At 39.6% G+C, this 22,500-nt stretch overlaps 1 protein-coding gene across 3 annotated transcripts in view; it reads left to right on the top strand.

Moving 5' to 3' along the window:
• The window catches only part of LOC105922977 (serine/threonine kinase 11 interacting protein), a 64,045-nt gene that overhangs the window by 39,043 nt on the left and 2,502 nt on the right, over positions 1-22,500 (top strand). For all 3 annotated transcript variants that reach the window (XM_021314429.2, XM_012858908.3, XM_012858902.3), the window contains exons 23-24: positions 14,655-14,739; positions 15,717-15,799. In XM_021314429.2, the coding sequence (XP_021170104.2) occupies positions 14,655-14,739; positions 15,717-15,799 (168 nt within the window). The remainder of the gene's footprint in view (positions 1-14,654; positions 14,740-15,716; positions 15,800-22,500) is intronic.

The raw sequence follows: 22,500 nt of genomic DNA, 5'->3' as shown, positions 1-22,500 counted from the left end.
ATAACATTTGTTGTTGCTATCACAATACAGAGAAATCCCATGGAGCAACCTTCTTGGTATAGCAGCACTCAAACAATAGCAGGGATTATGCATTTCTAGCTCAAACACAGCAGTGTGTGGGTTTGTGATCAATGTGTGTTTGCTTAAAATGCAGGTAGGTGTGTTCACACCATTGTATACACTACTTATTTCATACTTTTAAGCTAAGCCTAAGGTTAAAACAGGAGAAATATAGATTTTTTTTTTTATGTTTTGTGTTACATTAAAAACATGAAATGATATATGTGTGTCCTGTCACATATCATTTTTGGAGTTTCAATCAGGAAATAAAAAAAGGATACACTGCTTAATTTCAATATGATACATGCTTGTGCAAAGTTCTCAGTTATCTGAGTCACGGCAACAGCAAAATGGGGCGCCGGTGATACAGCGGTTAGGGAGTTCGTCCTACAATTGGCAGGTTGCTGGTTTGATGCCCCCGCTCTGACTGTCTCCGTCGTTATGTCCTTGGGCAAGACACTTCACCTGCATTGCCTGCTGGCGGTGGCCAGAGGGCCCAGTGGCGCCGGTGTATAGCAGCCTCGCCTCTGTCAGCCTGCCCCAGGGCAGCTGTGGCTACTAACATAGCTCACCACCGTCAGGGTGTGAATGTGTGCGTGAATGGGTGAATGACTAAAGTGTAGTGTGAAGCGCTTTGGAGATCGTCAAGACTAGTTCAAAGCTCTATATAAGTACAAGCCCTTTACTATTTAAATCGGAGGAAACTGGACTTTCACTCAAATTTTCTGAAGACGTTTCAACGCCTATCCAGTTATCTTTATCAATTCTAGTGGCTTGCATTTGAGTAACATGCAGTTACTGCTGGTTTTAAGTATATGGAGGCCCATCGTCCTAGGCACATTCCAAGTCAGATAAAAAAAAACTGGTTCACCCCAGAGACAGGACAACCAAACCACAGCTGAGCAGCGTTGTGTATGTGGTCCAATGCAGCGAGGACTGTTCAAACACCTACATCAGTCCTCCAAAACATTCCAGAGAGAAAAACAACGAAATTCTGGTGGCCTCCGATTTAAAGGAGAAGTCCGGTCAAAATCAGAATTCAAACCACTGAAAGTACTTTAAATATAAAACTACTACATACTGTGCAAAAAATTATACGTTTTTTTAATTATGAATAATTTTCATTTAATCATGTTTATGTGGAGGAATCCATCTTGGTCAAGAATAGTACTGTCACCTCCCATTTTTGACGTCACTCGGCGGACCCGCAGTTGAGCAAGTTTCAACGCTCTGTTTGTCACGGCGCACTATTTTCCAACATGGTGACGATTGGTGCTCTGTACGAAGCAGAGAGTGATGAAGTACTTAGTGACAGTGATGAGAGTTCTGTGGAGCTTTCATCATCTGATAGCGATATGGATTTTTTTTAGAAGAGTTTCTTGACAGAAACCGGACTTTTGACAGAATCCAGCGTACCTATTTCCAGTGCAAACTCAGTCGGGTCCTATGGTATATATGTATACACGCATGTGTGTGTGTGTGTGTGTGTGTGCGCGCTTCGCCGCAGCACGGCTTTGCAGCGGAGCGCACACACACACACACACACACACACACAGTGGAGGAGAGATCGCGCTGAAGTGACTTAAGTTATATATTTGCGCTCCAGTAAATAGGGCAGGTGGTCATTATTGTATAAATATTAAAATATAAGAGCGTTCCAGCACATGCAGGGGCGGAGGGATACCACATGTGATGTGGTATCCCTCCGCCCCTCTGCTCGGTGACCATCCCCGCAAATTCTAAATAAAAAATTCTAAAATAAAAAATAACTTACCGAAAATCCTCGCTCATGTCATGTTCAAAACATTCTTCTTCAAAATGGTCACTGCATATGACGTGTTTTCTCTCTGGCCAGAAGTTAGATGGCAAATCCGCTCTGTTCAAGTTGGCAATCCAGCACCGAGCCCGGTGGCTCATGAATCAGAAAGTTGAAATAAGCAATTTTTTTTCCACTTTTACCAGTTGTGTTGGAACATCCGATGGCCATGCACGTGGGCATTGTTGCTTCAGCAAAAGCTCTTGGGAATGTCAGCGGTGAAGTCCTCTGGAAATCCGAAAAAATTATTGATGATCGCAGCTATGTAGAACGGCTCCTATTGACTTTGCATGGAAAGCGGAGAGAAATGCTGTCGCCGCTTCCGCTTTTCCACGCCCCAGGATGTGATGTCAAACGCCCCTTACTGCCCAAATATGGGCAGTAATGTCAGCCCCCATACACAGTGATTCAGACGACAATTTATGTTTTTATTTTCTTATTGATTAAAGATAAGTTCATTAAATAACCACAAACGTATTAGTTTTAGTTATAGCTAATGATACCCTGATTTTTCCTTGTTGACCGGACTTCCCCTTTAAGCCCGTTTGCTATTTCAATATGATACATTATAATAGTTGTTTTTTTTTAAAGTTCTCAAACTCACCCTATGTCCGAGTGTTCTCATGTCCTGCCCCCCTCTCCCTGCTACTAAATAATCCATCCATCTAGAGAAAGTTTGTGGTTCAGGACTGTCCCAGGTGCACAATTCTCCTTTCCTCTCCAGTAGCATTTAGAGTCAAGTTACGCATCTTCTCCATTTCGCTATCTTCATCTTCGGTTAATGCTAGCTGCAAGCTAAGGAACGTTCGCAAACTTATTTCTCTCCTGGTATGTTATATTGCTGTCTCACTTTTCTTTCTTTTTAATCTTTTCTCCTTTTTAGGCATGTTGTCTCATCTGTTTCTCTCCTTTTTGTTCCTCTTCTACCTTCCTGTTTCAGTTTGCATTTAGCATGACATAGTCCCAGCATAAATTCTAATAAAGCCTATTGCATATATAAATCCAGCAGAGCAGTATGGAAAACATAAGGCTCCACTTGTTGAAGTAAAATCTGTTGGCACTTTTCGGCATTAAGACAACAATTCTTATTGTCACATTGCCAGATAGGACACAGAAAAAAACTTTCTCTCTTAATTCAGAATCTGAAGCAAGTCCAGCATCTCTGTCCTGGTGAACATGTACTCCCACGGCAGATCGCTGTAACAGCTGGGGTTCGGTTCTTGGGCGATCCGTTCAGCGTGTTCACTGAAACAGTTTTTTGGAGAGCATTAAGTAGCTACATAAGCTGCCATGTTTTTTTTTTTTGTTTTTTTTTTCAAGTATGCATATGAAAAGCATGCGTGGAGCCAAACAAAGGCTTTGTGCACGCGACATGCAGATCCCGGTCGGCTGGATTTTAAGCTGAAAACAGGCTGAGTTTAAACAAAAAGTTTACCATTTTAAAACCTCATAAACGGTCATTTAAAGCAGTTTCTTCGTAACTTCAAGAACCACATTTTGCAATAAAACAAAAATCACTATTTCTTCAGAAATGTAATTTTTTTTTCTGTTTTCTCCGTTTCTGCTCTGGCGACTTGTTCCTGCTTTCCCCGTGCATGTCACGTATGTCTGCACTATAGGGTAGATTGGTAAGGCTGAAGAAAAACATCCTGGACTGGCCACAATTCAAAATGCTGCTTTTGCAGGAAAAGAAATAAAACACTGTACAGAGAGCACAGTGAAGCACGGGGTGGCAGTGGTATGCTGTAAGGTGTTTTTTTCTCTAACAAGAACTGGGGCTTCAGGTAAGACGGAGAGACTTATGAGCAGTTCTACCACTCATCAATGTTGGCATGAAACCTTCCGACTCTTACTAAGAGAGCAGAAGATGAGGGACCTGCCTTAAGCATACATTCACATCAGCTAAAGAAAGGCTTTAAAAGGAAATGAAAGTGCTTTTTTCGTCATTATACATAGAATAAAATCACATAGATCAGATGGAGGGTTAGCCTGAACTGCTGCGACTGAGTGTGCCACCACGACCAGCATGCCTTTAGTGGTAAGGGAAACCGGAGCGCCTGACACGGGGGAGAACTTGCAAACTCCACACAGAAAAGCCCCCTGTCGAGCCCGGAACTCGAACCCGGGACCTTCTTGCTTTGAGGCAAGACTGGTAACCTCTGCGCACCGTGTCACCCACCAAAGATTCAGGCTTTGAAGATCCCAGTCAGATTCCAGAGCTGAATCAGAGGAAAAACCTGGTAGGGTACCAGTAGGAGGCTTTGGACAGGGGAGGCTTTCACAATCAAATACTAATAGTTGGCAAAGATATGCCTCATTGTGGCACTCTTAGCCAAAAAGACTGCATGCTGAAATATAATCAGTGTTTCTCATCTAAGTATTAGTTTAAGGGTGTGCTCACTTGTTTTTTTTGTTCCCTTCTTAATAACTGGAATTAGTTTTTCATTTTCTCAGTTTCTGCCGCCTTCGTACATTGTTTTCAGCCCTATCACTAAGATTACTGCCAGGCTGATTGGGATGAATCTCTTTGAAGAGGTAGAGTGCGGCCTGACTGAAGGGCCCATTAAGTGTGCAGCCTCTCCAGTTTTGTGTCTCACTTTCACCAAAGCTATCTTTTCTTTCCCTCCCTCTCTGCGTAAGCTCACTCTCCTCTGTGAGAGTCTAAATCCATAAACAGCTCATTTAGTTCCTTGTATTTCATTGTGGCTGAAAATGTTTCCAGATTGCCTTCAACAAGACCACAGAAGCTCTTGTTGAATTCTTGGTAAAAATCCCCAAGAGGTGCATAAAGAAATCAGATGTTTCCGATTCAAACATCAACTATATGTTGTTTTCTGAGATTGCCGAGTTGTTATTACGCCGACGACTTTCTGCTGTTTAAGCCAAATGGACCCAAATACTGCTGCTGAAAGATTTCGCCAGAGGAAGTATGGAAGCGCTTAACCAAAACAATCCCCGTCCTGTCGCCTAAGTCAGCGGACAGAGATTTTGAAACCACAACTGGAATGACGATGGACTCGCTGGCTTGAGAGAACGGAAAGGATGTGGTTATAACCAGGACAGCTTTCTGGAGCTAGGAGCTTTGACGTAGCTTTTGTTGAAACATGAGGGATAACACGTGGCAGATGGGACCTGCCGCCACCAAAAAAAAGCTTATTAGCATTTGTTTTTCTCTCATTTGGAGCAGCTTATTGCTTTTCAGTTGAGTTTGTCTTGAGAGACTTGCAGGATTAATGGATTTGTTCCCTCAAAACTGAGAGTCATACAACAGCTGTCTGACACATAGCGGTGGTGCTGTGTTTACTTTCATGTGAAAACTATCAGGGGCACTGGTGTTGATGCTGGAGGCAGCGAGAGAGTCGGAAACAAGAGGAAGCTGCAGTGTTGACATTCACCAGAGCACCACCCAGAGTCCATTTGTTGCCAGCCTGCTTCTAAACACACTCTGTCGGCCTGTCACCTTTGCTTATGCATGATCGGAGTCTTGGATGGCACCTCGCTAACCGTCCATGTTAACACGTTGTTTAATCTTTTAGTTAGTCCATCATTCCCTGCTTCATCTTAGGCAGTGTGAGAAAACCTCTAAGTTGTAATCTTCAGGAAAAGAACTTTACTTTATTGAACAGTTTGTGTTTTTTAATCTATTCAAATCTAACCTGGCAACAGATCAAGCTACCACTTAGTTGGTTGAAGGTGAATGCTTATTATGGAGCATTTTGTGTTTTAGTGCCCTGTCACGGAGGGAGGTTGTTCGTTTATGACTTGAGAGCAGCTGGAGTATTTAACCACTTTCACGCGTCATCTAAAACTATTTCCTAAACCAGAATACTTTCCACATACCTTTTGATCAGCACGTCCTACTCTTTGATTGACGTGGGTTTCAAACGTCTTACTAGAATGAGGGTTTTTTTGGTTCAGTTCTTCACTGACAGATTCAACATCACATGTATCTATAAAAACCCAAGAATTTCTTGGAATAAGACCGTCTGGATTGAAGCATACATTACTTCCAAACCTATGAAATATAATTAATATTATAATGGTATTTAAATGCATATTAGAAATTGGTATTCTCTCATTTATTTGAATGTTGATTGGATGTTACTATAGCAGACCATCTAGATCCGGAGGGTCCAAAATGTGGCCTGGGAACCATTTGCTGCCCCTGGACTGATTTTGTGTGGCCCCTGATTTCTCAGGTGCTTATTTTTTGTGTGTTTTGTTGTTTTTTGGATGGTGCAGATGTAGACCCCTTTTTTAACTGACAAAGCTACAGCAGTAATAGTATTTTAATATCGAGGTTTTTGCACTCCCTTTAATTCATATTAAAATTTACTTGATCAGCCCAGTGCCTTTTACTCCAAAGCAGACATTGGTGCACAAAATAAGATCTGCTTTTAATAAATCTACTAAACTTGGCTAAATAGAGCAAGTATTTTTAAAGAAATGGTGAAACCATTCCTGTTCTTACTGCTGGGAATAGACTAAATATTTTTGTAGGCAACAAAAACAGAAAGCTGTGGGCTCCAAAAAGGAATTTGCAAACCGGATAAATTTTTTTGAATAAGATACATCTGCAAAAATCAAAAGCTTTACGCATTCCTTTCCTACAAATACAGTATCTTAACACTGTATTTGGTTGGTTAAAGTATCCCATGCGTAGTTTACTGTTGAGCAGGCAAAAATAAAAGCAAAATTCACGTTATTTTTTTGGGGGTGTTTTGTGGCCCTAGAGTAGTTTTGATTTCATGATTTTGGCCCACGTGACAAGAAAGTCTGGACTAAATGCTAGATTTCCAGAAGTTTATAGTAGTGGATTTTAAAATAAGCCAAGGGTAATTTTTTCAGGCACTTCAGACAAACTAGTTGGAGAGAAACGGTTAACATCCTATACGTGTTTAGCCTGTTTCCAGTGACAAATTTCTCCATGATACACATTATGACACTACATGATTCAACATAGGCTATAATACAGTTGAAAATATACATTATGATACAGTAATATTGAATTTGATACAATACAGTGCATTATGATTGTAATATAATGCATCCTGGTACAATTTCCTATCCAATATGGCACAGTAATTCACACACTTTAAGACAACATGATTTAGTAGAATGGAATGTCATACAGAATTATATAATGTGCTAGACACATATCTACAATAAACTAAAATAGCATCTTTCTTTTTTACAAGTTTGCAGAAACCCAAATGGCTCATTCAACAAGAGAATTTTTTTTTATTATTTCTGTATTGGAGTCTATTCTGATGATGAATTGTACATGAAATCTCATCACTCAACAACTTTAAAAACACAATCCTGGTGTTTATTTTTCTGTTTGACTGGTTTTCTTAATTTGCTCCAAGTAAAGATACCTGTTACAGCTATAAAATACCTGTTGAAAGTAAAAGGACAAAATTCCATTGTGAATTTCTTTTTTTTTTTTTTTTTTCTTTTTTTTTGTGGGGGCCGGGGTTATATCTTTGATTTACGTTGCATAACAAATAGGTTGTTTTTTAAAAACCTGTAGCTAGCTTTAGATACAATTATTTAATCACATTTTTAAATTTGTTTTACAAGAAAAAAAAACTTTCACAAATGTTCATTATTACTCCAGTTTCTGTTCTTTTTGGAAAGCCAAGCATTACCAAAATCACTTAAGATACAAACCAAAAAGAGTCTCACTGTCTGGGGGGCGGGGGATGAACTGTACTGTACTTAACCTCATAATAAGTATACAAACTCTTTTCAGTTTTCCTACTAAATGTCTTCTTGAACAGAAATTACTCTAGAAATGACTTTCTGTTTATACTCGCATCTTTTACAGGAGAATACGGCAGAACATATCTTACTTTTCTCTGTTTTCTCCCCATTGGCCTCTTTTCATACGTGTCCCTTTAAATTCTTTTTAAAATGTCATCCATTCAGACTCTGCTGGAACACCATACTGCAACGGCACACTGCAGATATCATCTCCGCCCCATATTGTTGTCATACTTAATCTCACACCAAAAAGTGATGGATTGTGTTCTCCCGGCGCTTCTTTCCCACCCACGGATCCAATGAAACTGAAATCCTACACCTGCAACTAAAGTTGGCTTTCTTGTTTTAGTTACAATAGCAGAAGGACTCAGTCAGAGTTCAGCTTCTGTCTCTGGGCTTTCTTTTTTCCATGAATGTTGGGGTGTGACGTTTCATGATCTGCTTTCACACTTTGGTCTCATTTTCTTGGCTCTTTCCTCTTTGCCTGGTTGGTGAATGTGAACGGCTCCCAAATATTTCACCTTATTCTGAATATCTCATGGAAGTTAGCAGAGAGGTGTCTTTGACATCTCCTGTTTGAATAGTGGCAAGGAGCTGCTCACTTTCCTGGCAAAGCTGTGAACTTCTCCGATGTTTTCCAGAAGGAATGTGGGGCATTTTCTTTAAATTTCCTGTGGTTATTTAATAAATCTTTTGGTTTGTAGATACATCCTCAGGGATCTCATACTCAAATCCTTCCCTTCTTTGGTTTTGGAATTGTTTTGGGATATTTGGTTAAGTGATGAATGCTCCATTGAGGAGACAAAAGCACACACACTCCACTTTTCCACAATATGTAGAGAAGAATGTAAGTTTGATTTACGGCTGCAGTTCATTACAGAGGATGGAAAAATGAAATGAGGTCCAGATAGTGGCTGTTGCACAGAGCTGCCTTTACATGATCAACAACAATCCAGATTGGCTTCATAAGGCTACCAAACCTGGACATCTGAATCCAGGCAGCTGAATTAGTTGTGAAGGAAAAACTGGGAATGCATTGGAATTCTGGACATAAATAGCAGGGCAGAAAAGAAAATATACAAGTCCGCACATCTCATAAACAGAACTTTAGGACTTTTGTTTGTAGTCATGAGTCTTTCACACAGTAACAATATGTTGGACATAAAATAAACAGTTAGAGTTCATTTTAAGCCTTTCTTCATGATATATTTACAGTGAACTGAAACGGAAAAAAACTGGACTTTAAAGCTAAAGCTAAAAACAGTACAATTGTCAAATATTTGTTACTTAAAGTAGGTAGGGTGTGTGTCGGGGGTCAGTCTCTGCCTCAGACAGAGGACGTCAAGTAACTTGGTGGTGTTAGGATGGAATGAGAGATGGACAGACAGATCGGGGCTTTGTCTGCTGTAATGCAGGCACTGCTCCAGTCTGTTGTGGTGAAGAGAGAGCTTAGCCAAAAAGCAAATTTCTCGATTTAGTCTGTCTATCTTCCATCCCTCACCTATGGTCATGAGGTATGGATCATAACCAAAAGAACGCAATCCCAGAAACAAGCGGTCAAAATTAGCTTCCTCTAGAGGGCGGCCATGGTTATCCTTAGAGATAGGGTGAGGAGCTCTGGTATCCGGAGGGAGCTCTTCTCAAGCACGGAAGAGAACTAGTTGACAGGGTTTGAACATCTGATCAGGATGGCCCCTGGGCGCTGCTGTTTCCAGGTATACCATCCAACCATCTTTGTCCATCTAGCCAGTACCCATTCTACCTTCTTTGACAATCCATCAATCATCTATCCAACCATCTTTGTCCATCCAACCATGATTGTATATGTATTTTTTCTTCTGTTCATTAATTCATCCATGCTTTGGAATATATTTTACATAAGAGAGTACGCCTGTCATAAATTTGTATGTTTTTTTATAATTCATGGGAGAACACTAAGGATTTGACTCTTTGATCCAGTGTAAAGTAGTGGAGCTTGTATAACAGTGTAAATGTGCTTTCACTCCACAGTAACTCAACACAGTTCAGGACAAAAGTTGAAAGGAATGATTCAAGCGGTGGCAAATCCTGAGTTAAACAAAACATTATTTGATAAAATAAAATTTTAAAGAATAATTTGCTCAGTAAAATCCGTAACTTTAGGACGCCTGATTTTGTGATTATTCCTCTGGGAGCGATCAGTTGCTAAATGGGTTAATCCTAAAGTTATACAAAACGGCATTAAATCAACAGTAATGTTCCAAATTAATGCGGTAATAATGCGCATAGCACTATCGAACGACAAAACGAAACAAACCTTATGTTTGAAACAAACCGTAGTTGTGTGGTATGTTATCCAGAAGCTAATAGCATTATGCTAGCGGACATTCAGCGCTAATTTTAAAAGACATTAAGCTCATTTTGGTCATAATGAGTGGCCTGGAAAACACAAACATCATTATCCCATCAATGTATAAAACCCTTATGGAAATAAAGTTTGTTATAACTATAAAAACACACTCATCGCTTGGTTTCAAAGAAGCTAGCGGGAGCTATCCTGTAAGCTCAGCCAAGCTTTAAAAACACTGTGAAACCATTTTAAATAAACCATTTAACTTTCCCTGTTCAACTCTGCCAAACATGTCTGTGCCTCCATGTCAGTTTGGTTCACTTTAGCCATCCAGTTGAAAGCAGTGTAAAGGCTGGTTGGGTCAAAGCTATAGGTGGCTATGTGGTTAGCTGAAACGTTCCTGTGTGGCCTGTGCCGGTTGCAGCGGGCGACTTCAGATCAGCCCCTCCTTGGCCAGGCCAAGCTGAGAGGGAGGAGAAAAGGAGGAGAAAAGGAGACCACTCCGTGCTGTCTCAAGTCAGCTTTCCTGCAACAGCTGAGAAAAATCACAAGGCCGGTTTCGGCATAGATGGATTCTTTACACTGCCATCTGGTTACGTAGAAGATAGACTACAGACTTAGCTTCGATCCAGCCTGGAGTGTTTTCCAAACTCCAGTCGGAACCTGCGCAGTGCAGAGGAAGAGGCAAGTGTCCTCCCCTATGCTGCTCTAACGTAGCAGCGGGAAAAGAGAGCGTTTATATTCAGGCAGCAACCGCTGATTGTTTAGGTGATGTCCTGAAAACGCTGTGGGCTACATTGATAACTGGCAAACTGTCTGGGGAAAACCTGGTCTGATCCGGAGAGACAGCATCCATCCCGCTATGGATGGTGCAGCTCTTCTTTCTAGGAATCTGGCCGGATTTATTAGTTCTTCAAACTGCTGACAGCCCAGGCTTCAGACCAGGAAGCAGAGCCATAGTTTAACACACCTCTCTGCAGCTTCTGTACTGTTACCCACCCATTACCCCATTGAGACAGTGTCTTTCCCACGGCCAAAACTAAACAGATTAAAAACTGATCTAAAAGGAGCAAATCATAAAAATTTCATAAAATCAATACGACTCAACTTGAACTAATAAAATGAAACAATTAAATGTGGTTTATTAAATATAAGGTCTCTCCCTCCAAAGACTATTTATTTTAATTCATTCATTCATTTCTGATAACCAGATTGATTGATTTTGTCTCACAGAAACCTGGCTCCAAGAGGACTACGTTAGTGCAAATGAGTCAACCCCATCTAATTATTTAAATTTGCACATTCCCAGAACTACAGGAAGCGGAGAAGGAGTAGCTACCGTCTTTCAGTCAGATTTATTAATTAGTCCCAGGCCAATTAATAACTACAATTCTTTTAAAAATTAGTTTAGCTCATCCAAACTGCAAAGCATTTAAACCTCTTCTGTTTGTTGTTTTGTATCATCCAACAGGGTCTTACTCTCAATTTTAGATAAGTTCTCAGAATTCTTATATGATTTAATGTTAAACACTGACAAGGTTGTGATAGTGGGGGATTTTAATATTCATGTTGACACTGAATGTGATAAGCTTAATGTAGCCTTTAATACCATCCTAGATTCAATTGGTTTTGCTCGAAATGTGCATAAACCGGCGCACTCTTGCCTTCATACTTTGAACCTTGTGCGGACATATGACATTGACTGCTAAGAATCAACAGTATTTCCTCACAACCCTGTCCTATCTAACCATTTTTAATAACCTTATAGTTCAATTTAACTGATTTCTCCACTCTCAAAGGAAGGTTGCATTATAGTGAATCTTAATCAGATTATGCTGTATCAATGCTTTCCCCCTTCTAATGTCACTTTCACGTTGTGTATTGCATTAGACAATGTAGCCCCCTTGAAAAAGAAGGTGAATATTCATAGGAAGCTGGCTTCCTGGTTTAATTTAGAGCTGTGTTCTTTGAAGCACAACGTTAGGAAATTGGAGAGAAAATGGTGCTCTACACATCTAGAGGAATCCTACCTAATCTGGAAAAATAGTCTATTGTTGTATAAAAAGACCCTTCACAGAGTTAGAGCAGCATATTTTTTATCATTAATAGAGGAGAATAAAAATACAGTAGAGCTTTCGGAGTTATCTAAAATTTTTGCTTCATCTAAACATTCAACTTGTATGTTAAACCCAATCCCAACCAAGTTATTTAAAGAGGTATTCCCTTTGATTAATGCTCCCATTTTAGACATGATTAATTTATCCTTAGTAAATTGAGATGTACCACAGGCTTTTAAAGTACCTGTTATTAAACCTTTACTTAAGAAACCCTCTATTCATCAAGATGACCTAATAAATTACAGACCTATATCTAATCGTCTTGTCCTATCTAAAATTCTTGAGAAGGTAGTTGCTACTCAAGTGTGTGAACATTTACAAAGGTCATTACTTTGAAGAGTTTCACTCAGGCTTCAGAACTCATCGTAGCACCGAAACAGCTCTGGTGAAGGTCATTAATGATATTCTCATGGCCTCAGATAATGGACCTCAGATAATGGACTTGTCCTGTTAGACCTCAGTGTTGCATTTGCTACAGTTGATCACAATAGTCTCCTACAAAGACTTGAGCATACTGTAGGGATTAAGGCAAAAGCAATTGATCTTCTTCAAACTCAAGGGTCACTTGTGGTGTACCACAGGGTTCAGTCCTTGGCCCAATTCTCTCTCTGAATATATCTATCTATCTATCTATCTATCTATCTATCTATCTATCTATCTATCTATCTATCTATCTATCTATCTATCTATCTATCTATCTATCTATCTATCTATCTATCTATCTATCTATCTATCTATCTATCTATCTATCTATCTATCTATCTATCTTCTATCTATCTATCTATCTATCTATCTATCTATCTATCTATCTATCTATCTATCTATCTATCTATCTATCTATCTATCTATCTATCTATCTATCTATCTATCTATCTATCTATCTATCTATCTATCTATCTATCTATCTATCTATCTATCTATCTATCTCTCTATCTATCTATCTATCTATCTATCTATCTATCTATCTATCTATCTATCTATCTATCTATCTATCTATCTATCTATCTATCTATCTATCTATCTATCTATCTATATATATATATATATATATATATATATATATATATATAAGCTTCCGATTGACATTTTCACTGTTATGCTGGTGACACTTAGCTGTATTTATCCATAAATCCTGATGAATTATTTTGACTATTTTCGACATCAAAACCTGAATGACTTTACATTTCCTGCTTTTAAATTCTGACAAGAATTATCAAGTTGTCATCCTTGGACCAGAGTCCTCAAAAAATTAACTTCTTGATAAATCCCTTAATCTGGATGGCATAAAATGGGCATCTGATGAGAAAGTAAAACACCTTGGTGTTATTGTTGACCAAGACATGTAATTTATATCCCATATTAAACAGGTTTCCAGGGTTTCTTTTTTTCACTGACGGAATATTGCCAAAATTAGAAATGTTCTGTCCAGGAGTGAAGCTGAAAAACTAGTCCATGCATTTGTTACTTCAAGGCTGGACTATTGTAATTCTTTACTATCAGGAAGTCCACAAAATGCAGTTTAAAGCCTTCAGTTGATCCAAAATGCTGCAGCAAGAGTTCTGATGAAAATCAACAAGAGGGATCATATTTCTCCTATTTAAGCTTCCCTTCATTGGCTTCCTGTTAAATGAAGAATAGAATTTCAAATTCTCCTTCTCACGTGTAAAGCCCTCCATAATCAAGCTCCATCATATGTCAGAGATCTGATTACCCCATATGTTCCTGACAGAGCACTTGGCTCTCAGACTGCAGGACGATTGGTGGTTCCTAGAGATTCTAAAAGTAGGCTTAGGCTGCTGGAGGACATCAGGGTCTATTTTTCTCACTCTGCTGAGTTCTCTTACTGTTATTCAATTTACATTGTCTGTTATTATTTCAGCCTTTAATTTCTTATTCTCTGTCATTTTTCTCTTAATAGTAGGTACACCTGGTCTGCCGTTCTATTTGCTGTGACATCATCCAGGGGAGACAGATCATCCGCTATTACCATATAACATAGAAAGGATTCATGGTTCAATATGCTTTTTGTGCCCCTGCTCTGTCTCCTCTAACCCCCAGTCGGTTGAGGCAGATGACTGTTCACACTGATCCTGTTTCTGCTGGAGGTTTCCCTCCCTGTTAAAGGGGAGTTTTCCTCTCCACTGTCACTTCATGCATGCTCAGTATGAGGGATTGGTGCAAAGCCATTGACAATGCAGACGACTGTCCACTGTGGCTCTACGCTCTTTCATGAGGAGTGAATGCTGCTTGTCAAGACTTGATGCAATCTACAGGGTTTCGTTAGATAGAAACTTCTTGACCAATCTGTATGATTTGATTGAATTTGACTTTGTAAAGTGCCTTGAGATGACATGTGTTGGGAATTGGCCTTTTATAGATAAAATTTAGTTTAATTGAATTGAATAGGACCATGATGAGCTTCTTTGGCATCTGTAGATTCTGCCTTTCCACTAATTAAATCATTAAGTGGGTGTAAAATAGGCAACATTTGTAGAAAAGTCTAAATTCTTCCAGTAACCTGACTGTCAGAGAATATTGAGTGTTTTTGCCTTCTTTACTTTTCCAGGAATCGTCCGTGAGATGGCCCACAAATCGGACAGCAAGCTGCAGTCCATCTCCACCACCAGGCTCTCCGCTCAGCACCACCTCTGGTACGCCTTCCCCAGCCACAGAGCGCCTGCCGCACTGACGCAGTCATCAGCAGACGTGTTTGACTTTTATTTGTGTAGATGCTGAAAGATGTGGTCTGAACAATGTCGCGCACATTTGTATGCGGTTGGGCCATGTAGGTTAAGGGGAGAAGTTCCAGGACTGCAAATTTCTGACACATCTTTAGTTGATTACAATCAGCTTTTCTTAGACTCTGCTTGGTGAAACAGCCCCACTAAATTAGCTGGTAAACCGCATCTTAATTGGTTACATGTGCTGTGCTGCAAATTGCGAAGCGTTTGCTCGAGTAGTTTGTAATAGCCATCAATAATTTTTTTACACCTTTAATTGCGTGTTTTTTTTCTCTCTCTCTCTCTCTCTGAAACAGAAGGTAGCGGCATTTTGGCATTTTCTGTTTTTAATCTTAAAAGTATGATTCCAGAGAAGAAAAGTTCAACATCCCGTGACAACCAAACATTTCATTCATGCTGACAGATTGTGTATACTCCCAAAGCAGACTTGACGGAAAGGTGTTTCATTTGATTTGAGCAAATCCCTCCAAAAAAATAGGCTTTGTGACAGACGTGTTCCGGCCTCAATCCTGCAGAACACGTTGGTACGTCCATATCCAAACACACAACAAATGCCTGGCATTTTTCAGTTTCTCATCTGGTTTTTGCTTCTCAACTCAACAATCAAAGGCGAAAAAACAAACTGAGCAGCTCCTTCATGTGTTCCGAAGCAGCTAACCACAGTCTCAAAACACACTTCCCAGTGTTTGCGCAACACAAGTCCTGTCAGCCATTATTATGTCAATTATCCCCTTTGTTCTGCAGTTAATGCGAAATGTATCCCTCGACACTTTCGCACTGACATCTTTTTGATGCAACAACACCTGCCAGCTCTTCATCTAAAGAAGAACCTGTGAGATGTGTCTGAATATTTATGATGCACTTCTCTGTTTCTTTTGATCTGTCAGGCCTCTTGTGTGCGAAGACATCCAGGCAGATGTGGAGGACGGACAGCTGCAATTCTTCTACATCCTGGCTTTTGTCCTGCGAGGTGACTTTTTCCCTCAAACCTTTAACGATCTTCAGACAAAGCGCTAAATCTCTGCCAGATATCTTCTCTGTTATCACTCAGGAAATCTGCTTTCATCAGTGGCTTTTTTTCCTCTTTCCAAGGCCCATTTGCAAGATGTTCGTTTGTTATGGGAACAGTGAACTTTCAGGACGCACGTCAAGTGCATCGACATGCAAGGCTTGCCTCTGGGTAAACCCTGTTGTACTTAAATTATTTCCACAAAGCTGAAGACAAGTTTACAGTTGTGACCAAAGGGTTTACCCCCAAACATCATGGGCATAAATATCTACTTTTTGGGCTTTAAATTATTTATTTTAACTGTTTGTTTTCCATTGTGCAATGATTATAGAACATAAAACTGTTGTGGTTTTTTGGTAGCTTTTTTTTAAGAATTTAGTGAACAAGTTTGAATTTATTGCAGATTTTCTCTCATATAAACAAATTTTTATATACAGGCTTTTAGTTATGTAAAAAAGTCAGGACCCCCTGTTGAAATCAGATTTTTTGTATTCATATTTGGACATGTGGATATCTACATATCTAATTTAGCTCAAAATGTACATAAACCGACACACTTCTGCCTTCATAGTTTAGACCTTGTGCTGACATATGGGATTGATTGCTAAGAATTAACAGTATTTCCTTGCAACCCTGTCCTAACTCTACATTTTAACTGAGTTTTCCACCCCCAAAAGAAGGTTCCATTATAGTAGATCTTTATCAGATTATGCTGTATCAAATTTTAAAGAGTCTGTCCCCCTTTTAATTTCCTCAGTATCACAGAAATACCCAGGAGAGGGCAGCAATGTTGTTTCTTCCAATTCACAAACTGACGCTTTTGTTGAAGGTGTCACTTACTGGTTGCGTTTAGCAGTAGCCCCCTTGAAAAAGAAAGTGATTATTCACAGGAAGCTGTCTTCCTGGTTTAATTTAGAGCTGCGTTCTTTGAAGCACAACATTAGGAAATTGGAGAGAAAATGGCGCTCTACACACCTAGTGGAATCCTACCTAATCTGGAAAAATAGTCTACCTTTGTATAAAAAGAACCTTCGCAGAGTTAAAGCAGCAGAGTTTTCATCATTAATAGAGGGAAATAAAAATAATCCTAAATTTCTCTTTAGTACAGTTGCCAAACTTACACAGAGTCATAGCTCTGTTGATCCATCCATTCCTTCAGCTCTCAGCAGTAATGACTTTATGGGATTATTCATAAATAAATTTGATTCTATTAAAGATAAAATTATTGGCATCCTCCCAAACATGATTACCTTGTCCTCAGTAAGTGAGGCAGCAATGGAGGAATCTTTAAAACCGGATCAGTGTTTGAACTGTTTAGGTAACAGATAATGGACTTGATTGTGTAATTGTTTCAGTAGAGCTTTCTGAGCTATCTAAAATTTCAGCTTCATCTACACCTTCAACTTGTATGTTAGACCCAATCCTAACCAAGTTATTTAAGGAGGTGTTCCCTTTGATTAATTTTAGACATCTATTCTTAGTAAATGGATATGTATCAGAGGCGTTTAAAGTAGCTGTTATTAAAGCTTTACTGAAGAAGCCCTCTCTTCATCAAGATGACTTAATAAATTACAGACCTATATCTAATCTTCTTTTCCTATCTAAAATTCTTGAGAAGGTAGTTGCTAATCAAGTATGTGAACACTTACAAAGTAATGACGTAATTGCAGAGTTTCAGTCAGGCTTCAGAACTCATGATAGCACTGAAACAGCTCTGGTGAAGGTCATTAATGATATTTTCATAACCTCAGATAATGGACTTGATTGTGTAATTGACATCAAAACCAGAATAACTTTAAATTTCTTGCTTTTAAATTTTGACAAGACAGAAGTTGTCATCTTTGGACCAGAGTCTTCAAAAAATAATCTTCTTAATCACTTAATCTGGATGGCATTAAATTGGCATCTGATATTAAAGTAAAAAACCTTGGTGTTATTGTTGACCAAGACATGTAATTTATATCCCATATTAAACAGGTTTCCAGGGTTTCCTTTTTTTCACCTCTGGAATATCGCCAAAATAAAAAAAATATTCTGTCCAAGAGTGATGTTGAAAAACTAGTCCATGCATGTGTTACTTCAAGGCTGGACTATTGTAATTTTTTTACTATCAGGAAGTCCACCAAATGCAGTTTGAAGCCTTCAGCTGATCCTCCCCTGTGGAACCAACTCCCAGTTTTGGTCTATGAGGCATGCACCCTGTCTACTTTTAAGACTAGACTTAAAACTTTCCTTTTTGACAAAGCTTATAGTTAGTGTGGCCTAGGTTGCTCTAAGCTATCTCTGTAGTTGTGCTTCTATATGCTTAGGCTGCTGGAGGACATAAGGGTCTATTTTTCTCACTCTGCTGAGTGCTCCTACTGTTCTCCAATTTGCATTGTTTGTTGGTTTTTAAACTTTTAACTTTTTGTTTCCTGTCATTTTTCTCTTCATAGTAGGTACACCTGGTCTGGCGTTCTGTTAGCTGTGACATCATCTAGGGGAGACAGATCATCCGCTATTACCATATAACATAAAAAGGATTCCTGGATCAATGTGTGCTTTTGTGCTTTATGTACCTCTGCTCTGTCTCCTCTAACCCCCAGTCGGTCGAGACAGATGACCATTCACATTGATCCTGTTTCTGCTGGAGGTTTTCCTCCCTGTTAAAGGGGAGTTTTCCTCTCCACTGTCACTTCATGCATGCTCAGTATGAGGGATTGGTGCAAAGCCATCAACAATGCAGACGACTGTCCACTGTGACTCCACGCTCTTTCATGAGGAGTGAATGCTGCTTGTCAAGACTCAATGCAATCTGCTGGGTTTCCATAGATAGGAAACTTTTTGACCAATCTGTATGATTTGATTGAATTTGACTTTGTAAAGTGCCTTGAGATGACATGTTGTGAATTGGTGCTATATAAATACAATTGAATTTAATTAATTTAACAATACACAGAAAGCTTCAAGTAATCAAAATAAGCAAAAACAACAGAAGCAAAAAACCTTTTAAAATTTTCAGGAAAATGTGATAAAAAAAATGACTCTCTGGTGAGGGCGCCCAGATTTATTCCCCCTTAAAATGATTGAAATCAAGTTTATCACATCAGGAGTACATTATTCAGCACTTTGATGAGGTCTGCCTGCGTATACCCCAGACATTGTGGAAACGAGTGGAAATTTCTGGGCCTAGTCAAAGCCCAGATGTGGATCTCACTGAGATGCAGTGGGGTTATTTGCCACATGCTGAACATGCAAGAACCCCCGTAACATGTTCCTGAAAGATGAAAATTAGAACTGGGACAAAGCTTCCTCACACTAATATCCGCTTTCCAGTGGTAGGGAGTCCTAACCTTTCACCTTAGCTCAAAAACATTTTAGTTGATAGCTTTAGTTCAGTAAAACAATTTTCATTGTTTATCTGCAGTTAAATCACTTTTCTCTTTTTTTTATTTAGATATTCAAATATATTAGACTAGATATCAACCAATGAACAATTCTTAGTAAATAACTGACATTTTTTTTTAAAAATTCGCAAGACTGTAAATGTATACATAGACCCTGATTAATATGGCTCTTAATTCCCCTGCGTAAGTTGTACTTTGACCTCAAACTTTTTCCGGCCATCAGCAACCTTCTTCCTGGATATTTGACTGCTCTTCTTTATAGAATTGCTGGAGTCCATTCAAACTGACGGGTTTTCTGGAACTGGCTTGGCTTTTAAATCTAACTCCCAAACTGGCAATCATTTTTGAGGTAGGCTCTTTGGAACAACCTTTGCAGAAGCCAAATGTTTGCTTGCTTTATTCCAAACCCAGTTCTGATGTGTTTAGGATAATTGTCCCTTTGGAACATCTTTTGTGTTCTTGTTTTATATATCAAGCTATACATTTCCGTGAGTTGTTTTTGCACTCACTTGGTACTACTGTTAGCCAAACAGTCCCACAGCATGATGCAACCACTGCCATACTGAACAGGTAAATGATGTATGTTAGTTGAAAATGGTTGTTTAGAAATTTCCCAGTTAAAGAGATTAATTGCTTTCATTAAATTACTTGAAATACATTAAACCTTCAAGATCTTTTAAGATGGATGTATCGATGGATGGATGGATGGATGGATGGATGGATGGATTGATCGGTTGATGTGCCCATGGACACATGGATGGATGGATGGATGGATGGATGGATGGGGTCCATGGACACATGGATGGATGGATGGATGGGTCCATGGACACATGGATGGATGGATGGATGGATGGATGGATGGGTCCATGGACACATGGATGGATGGATGGATGGATGGATGGATGGGTCCATGGACACATGGATGGATGGATGGATGGATGGATGGATGGATGGATGGATGGATGGATGGGTCCATGGATACATGGATGGATGGATGGATGGATGGATGGGTCCATGGACACATGGATGGATGGATGGATGGATGGATGGATGGATGGATGGGTCCATGGACACATGGATGGATGGATGGATGGATGGATGGATGGATGGATGGGTCCATGGACACATTGATGGATGGATGGATGGGTCCATGGACACATGGATGGATGGATGGATGGATGGATGGGTCCATGGACACATGGATGGATGGATGGATGGGTCCATGGACACATGGATGGATGGATGGATGGGTCCATGGACACATTGATGGATGGATGGATGGGTCCATGGACACATTGATGGATGGATGGATGGGTCCATGGACACATGGATGGATGGATGGATGGGTCCATGGACACATGGATGGATGGATGGATGGGTCCATGGACACATGGATGGATGGATGGATGCGTCCATAGACACATGGATGGATGGATGCGTCCATAGACACATGGATGGATGGATGGATGGATGGGTCCATGGACACATGGAAGGATGGATGGATGGATGGATGGATGGATGGGTCCATGGACACATGGATGGATGGATGCGTCCATAGACGGATGGATGGATGGATGGATGGATGGATGGATGGATGGATGGATGGATGGATCAATACATGGATGCATGCTTCCATGGACACATGGAAGGATGAACCCATGATGCATGCGTGCGTCAGTCATTCCACCCACCCATCTACCTGCCCCAGAACACAACCACCTGTCCATCTACCAATCCCTCTCTCCCTGTTTCCAGTCTCCACTTTTTCCAGGTTCCATATTTAAAGCCTGACCACAGCAAACTCATAGTGAACTTTTGTATTTATTGTTTCAAAATTGGCTCCAAAAGTTATGTGAGCTTTGGAAATTTGGGTGTGGAAAAGTATGGAATTTTGTCATAAAAAATGTGTGAGAACCCTGTAGAACACCATTCTTTATCCTAAAATTGACTCAGTGAAGAGGATTACTAACAAAAAAATTTACATTATTTTATTTCCCTTCAACTTATGGTGGAAAGAGCCAAAAAATATCGAAAACAGGAGGTGATTTGTGGCCAGCCGCTGACGTGAGCCGCCTGTCAGCAAGCTACGCTGACCTTTGCCAATAAATGAGGCAGAAATATACTGTTTAGACTCAGCAGCTTGACGGATGACTGTATTTGCATGCGTGCGGTTAGGGACCAAATGTGTCAGAGTTCTGCAGGGTGCACGTGAGCACCGGCCTGCTCTGCTCTGCGCCGAGGTAGCTGGAGGCTGCACACAGCTGATCCAGTCTGAGGAATTTCAGCTGGCCCAGTTCTAACACATCTCGAGCTGCCTTTTTATCTTAGCTTGTTACAATGTCTGACATGCAATGCTAAAACCATGTGACTGAGAGGTACTTAAGGAAACCTTCAGTATCACTGACCCGTAAATGTCATCTCTGATATATTACCTATATTAAAGCTCACAAATGTTTTTCCCTTTAGGCTAAAATATACCACCAAGTGGAAGGTTTGTTGATATGTATGATAAAACCCCAAACTAATAAGAAAAATCTATAAATGTACATGTTTACTGAAAGAAACTAGGAATGCTATATGCCATAATAGCAATTTAAAAGAGAAAAGCAAAAGATTTTTAGGGTTAAAATATATTCTATAAATGTTGCATTGGTATTATGCCATCTTGAGTCAATCCCTTGTAGAACGACCTATCAGCTCTACTCATTGATAGTTTTTTAACTGAACCGACAAACAGTTATTCAAAAGTCACAATTGCCTATTTTAAAGTAAATTTTTCCGTAATTGACTCTGAATGATGAAAAATCTGATTGTATTTCCTATTAATTAAATGCAGCAAAAACTAAAACTCCTCCTTTCCTGGGTCTATAAATTATCCTTACAGCATGCACTTTGATGCACTATAAAGTTGCATTAAAATTATGCAACTGTGATAAATCAGATAAATTCTATGGATATGTGCTTGCAGTTTATTAAGTTTTATTTTTGATTCAAAACTGTCAATGAACTTGTAGCACATTTATTTCACTCTGCCACAGTCATTACAATAAAATAAGTCGTCATCGGTCAACATGCTAATCCGCAGGTCAGACCTCAGAGAAAACCAGAAATCAGTAGGGAGCAGGAACAGCCTGTTTGGTGCATCTCTAGTTTTAGCTTCTAGCTTTTTTATTTGTCGGTTTAAAGTTAGGATTCTTGTTGAATATCTATTTAATTCTGGATAGACCTGTACAGATTGTTCTTAGTTAAATTGGAAGATAGTTTCCATACTGTGAT

The sequence above is a fragment of the Fundulus heteroclitus genome, chromosome 24, assembly GCF_011125445.2.
Source record: "Fundulus heteroclitus isolate FHET01 chromosome 24, MU-UCD_Fhet_4.1, whole genome shotgun sequence".
NCBI lineage: Eukaryota > Metazoa > Chordata > Actinopteri > Cyprinodontiformes > Fundulidae > Fundulus > Fundulus heteroclitus.
The sequence above is the reverse complement of the archived record's forward strand: the minus strand, read 5'-3'. Positions and strand labels throughout refer to the sequence as shown.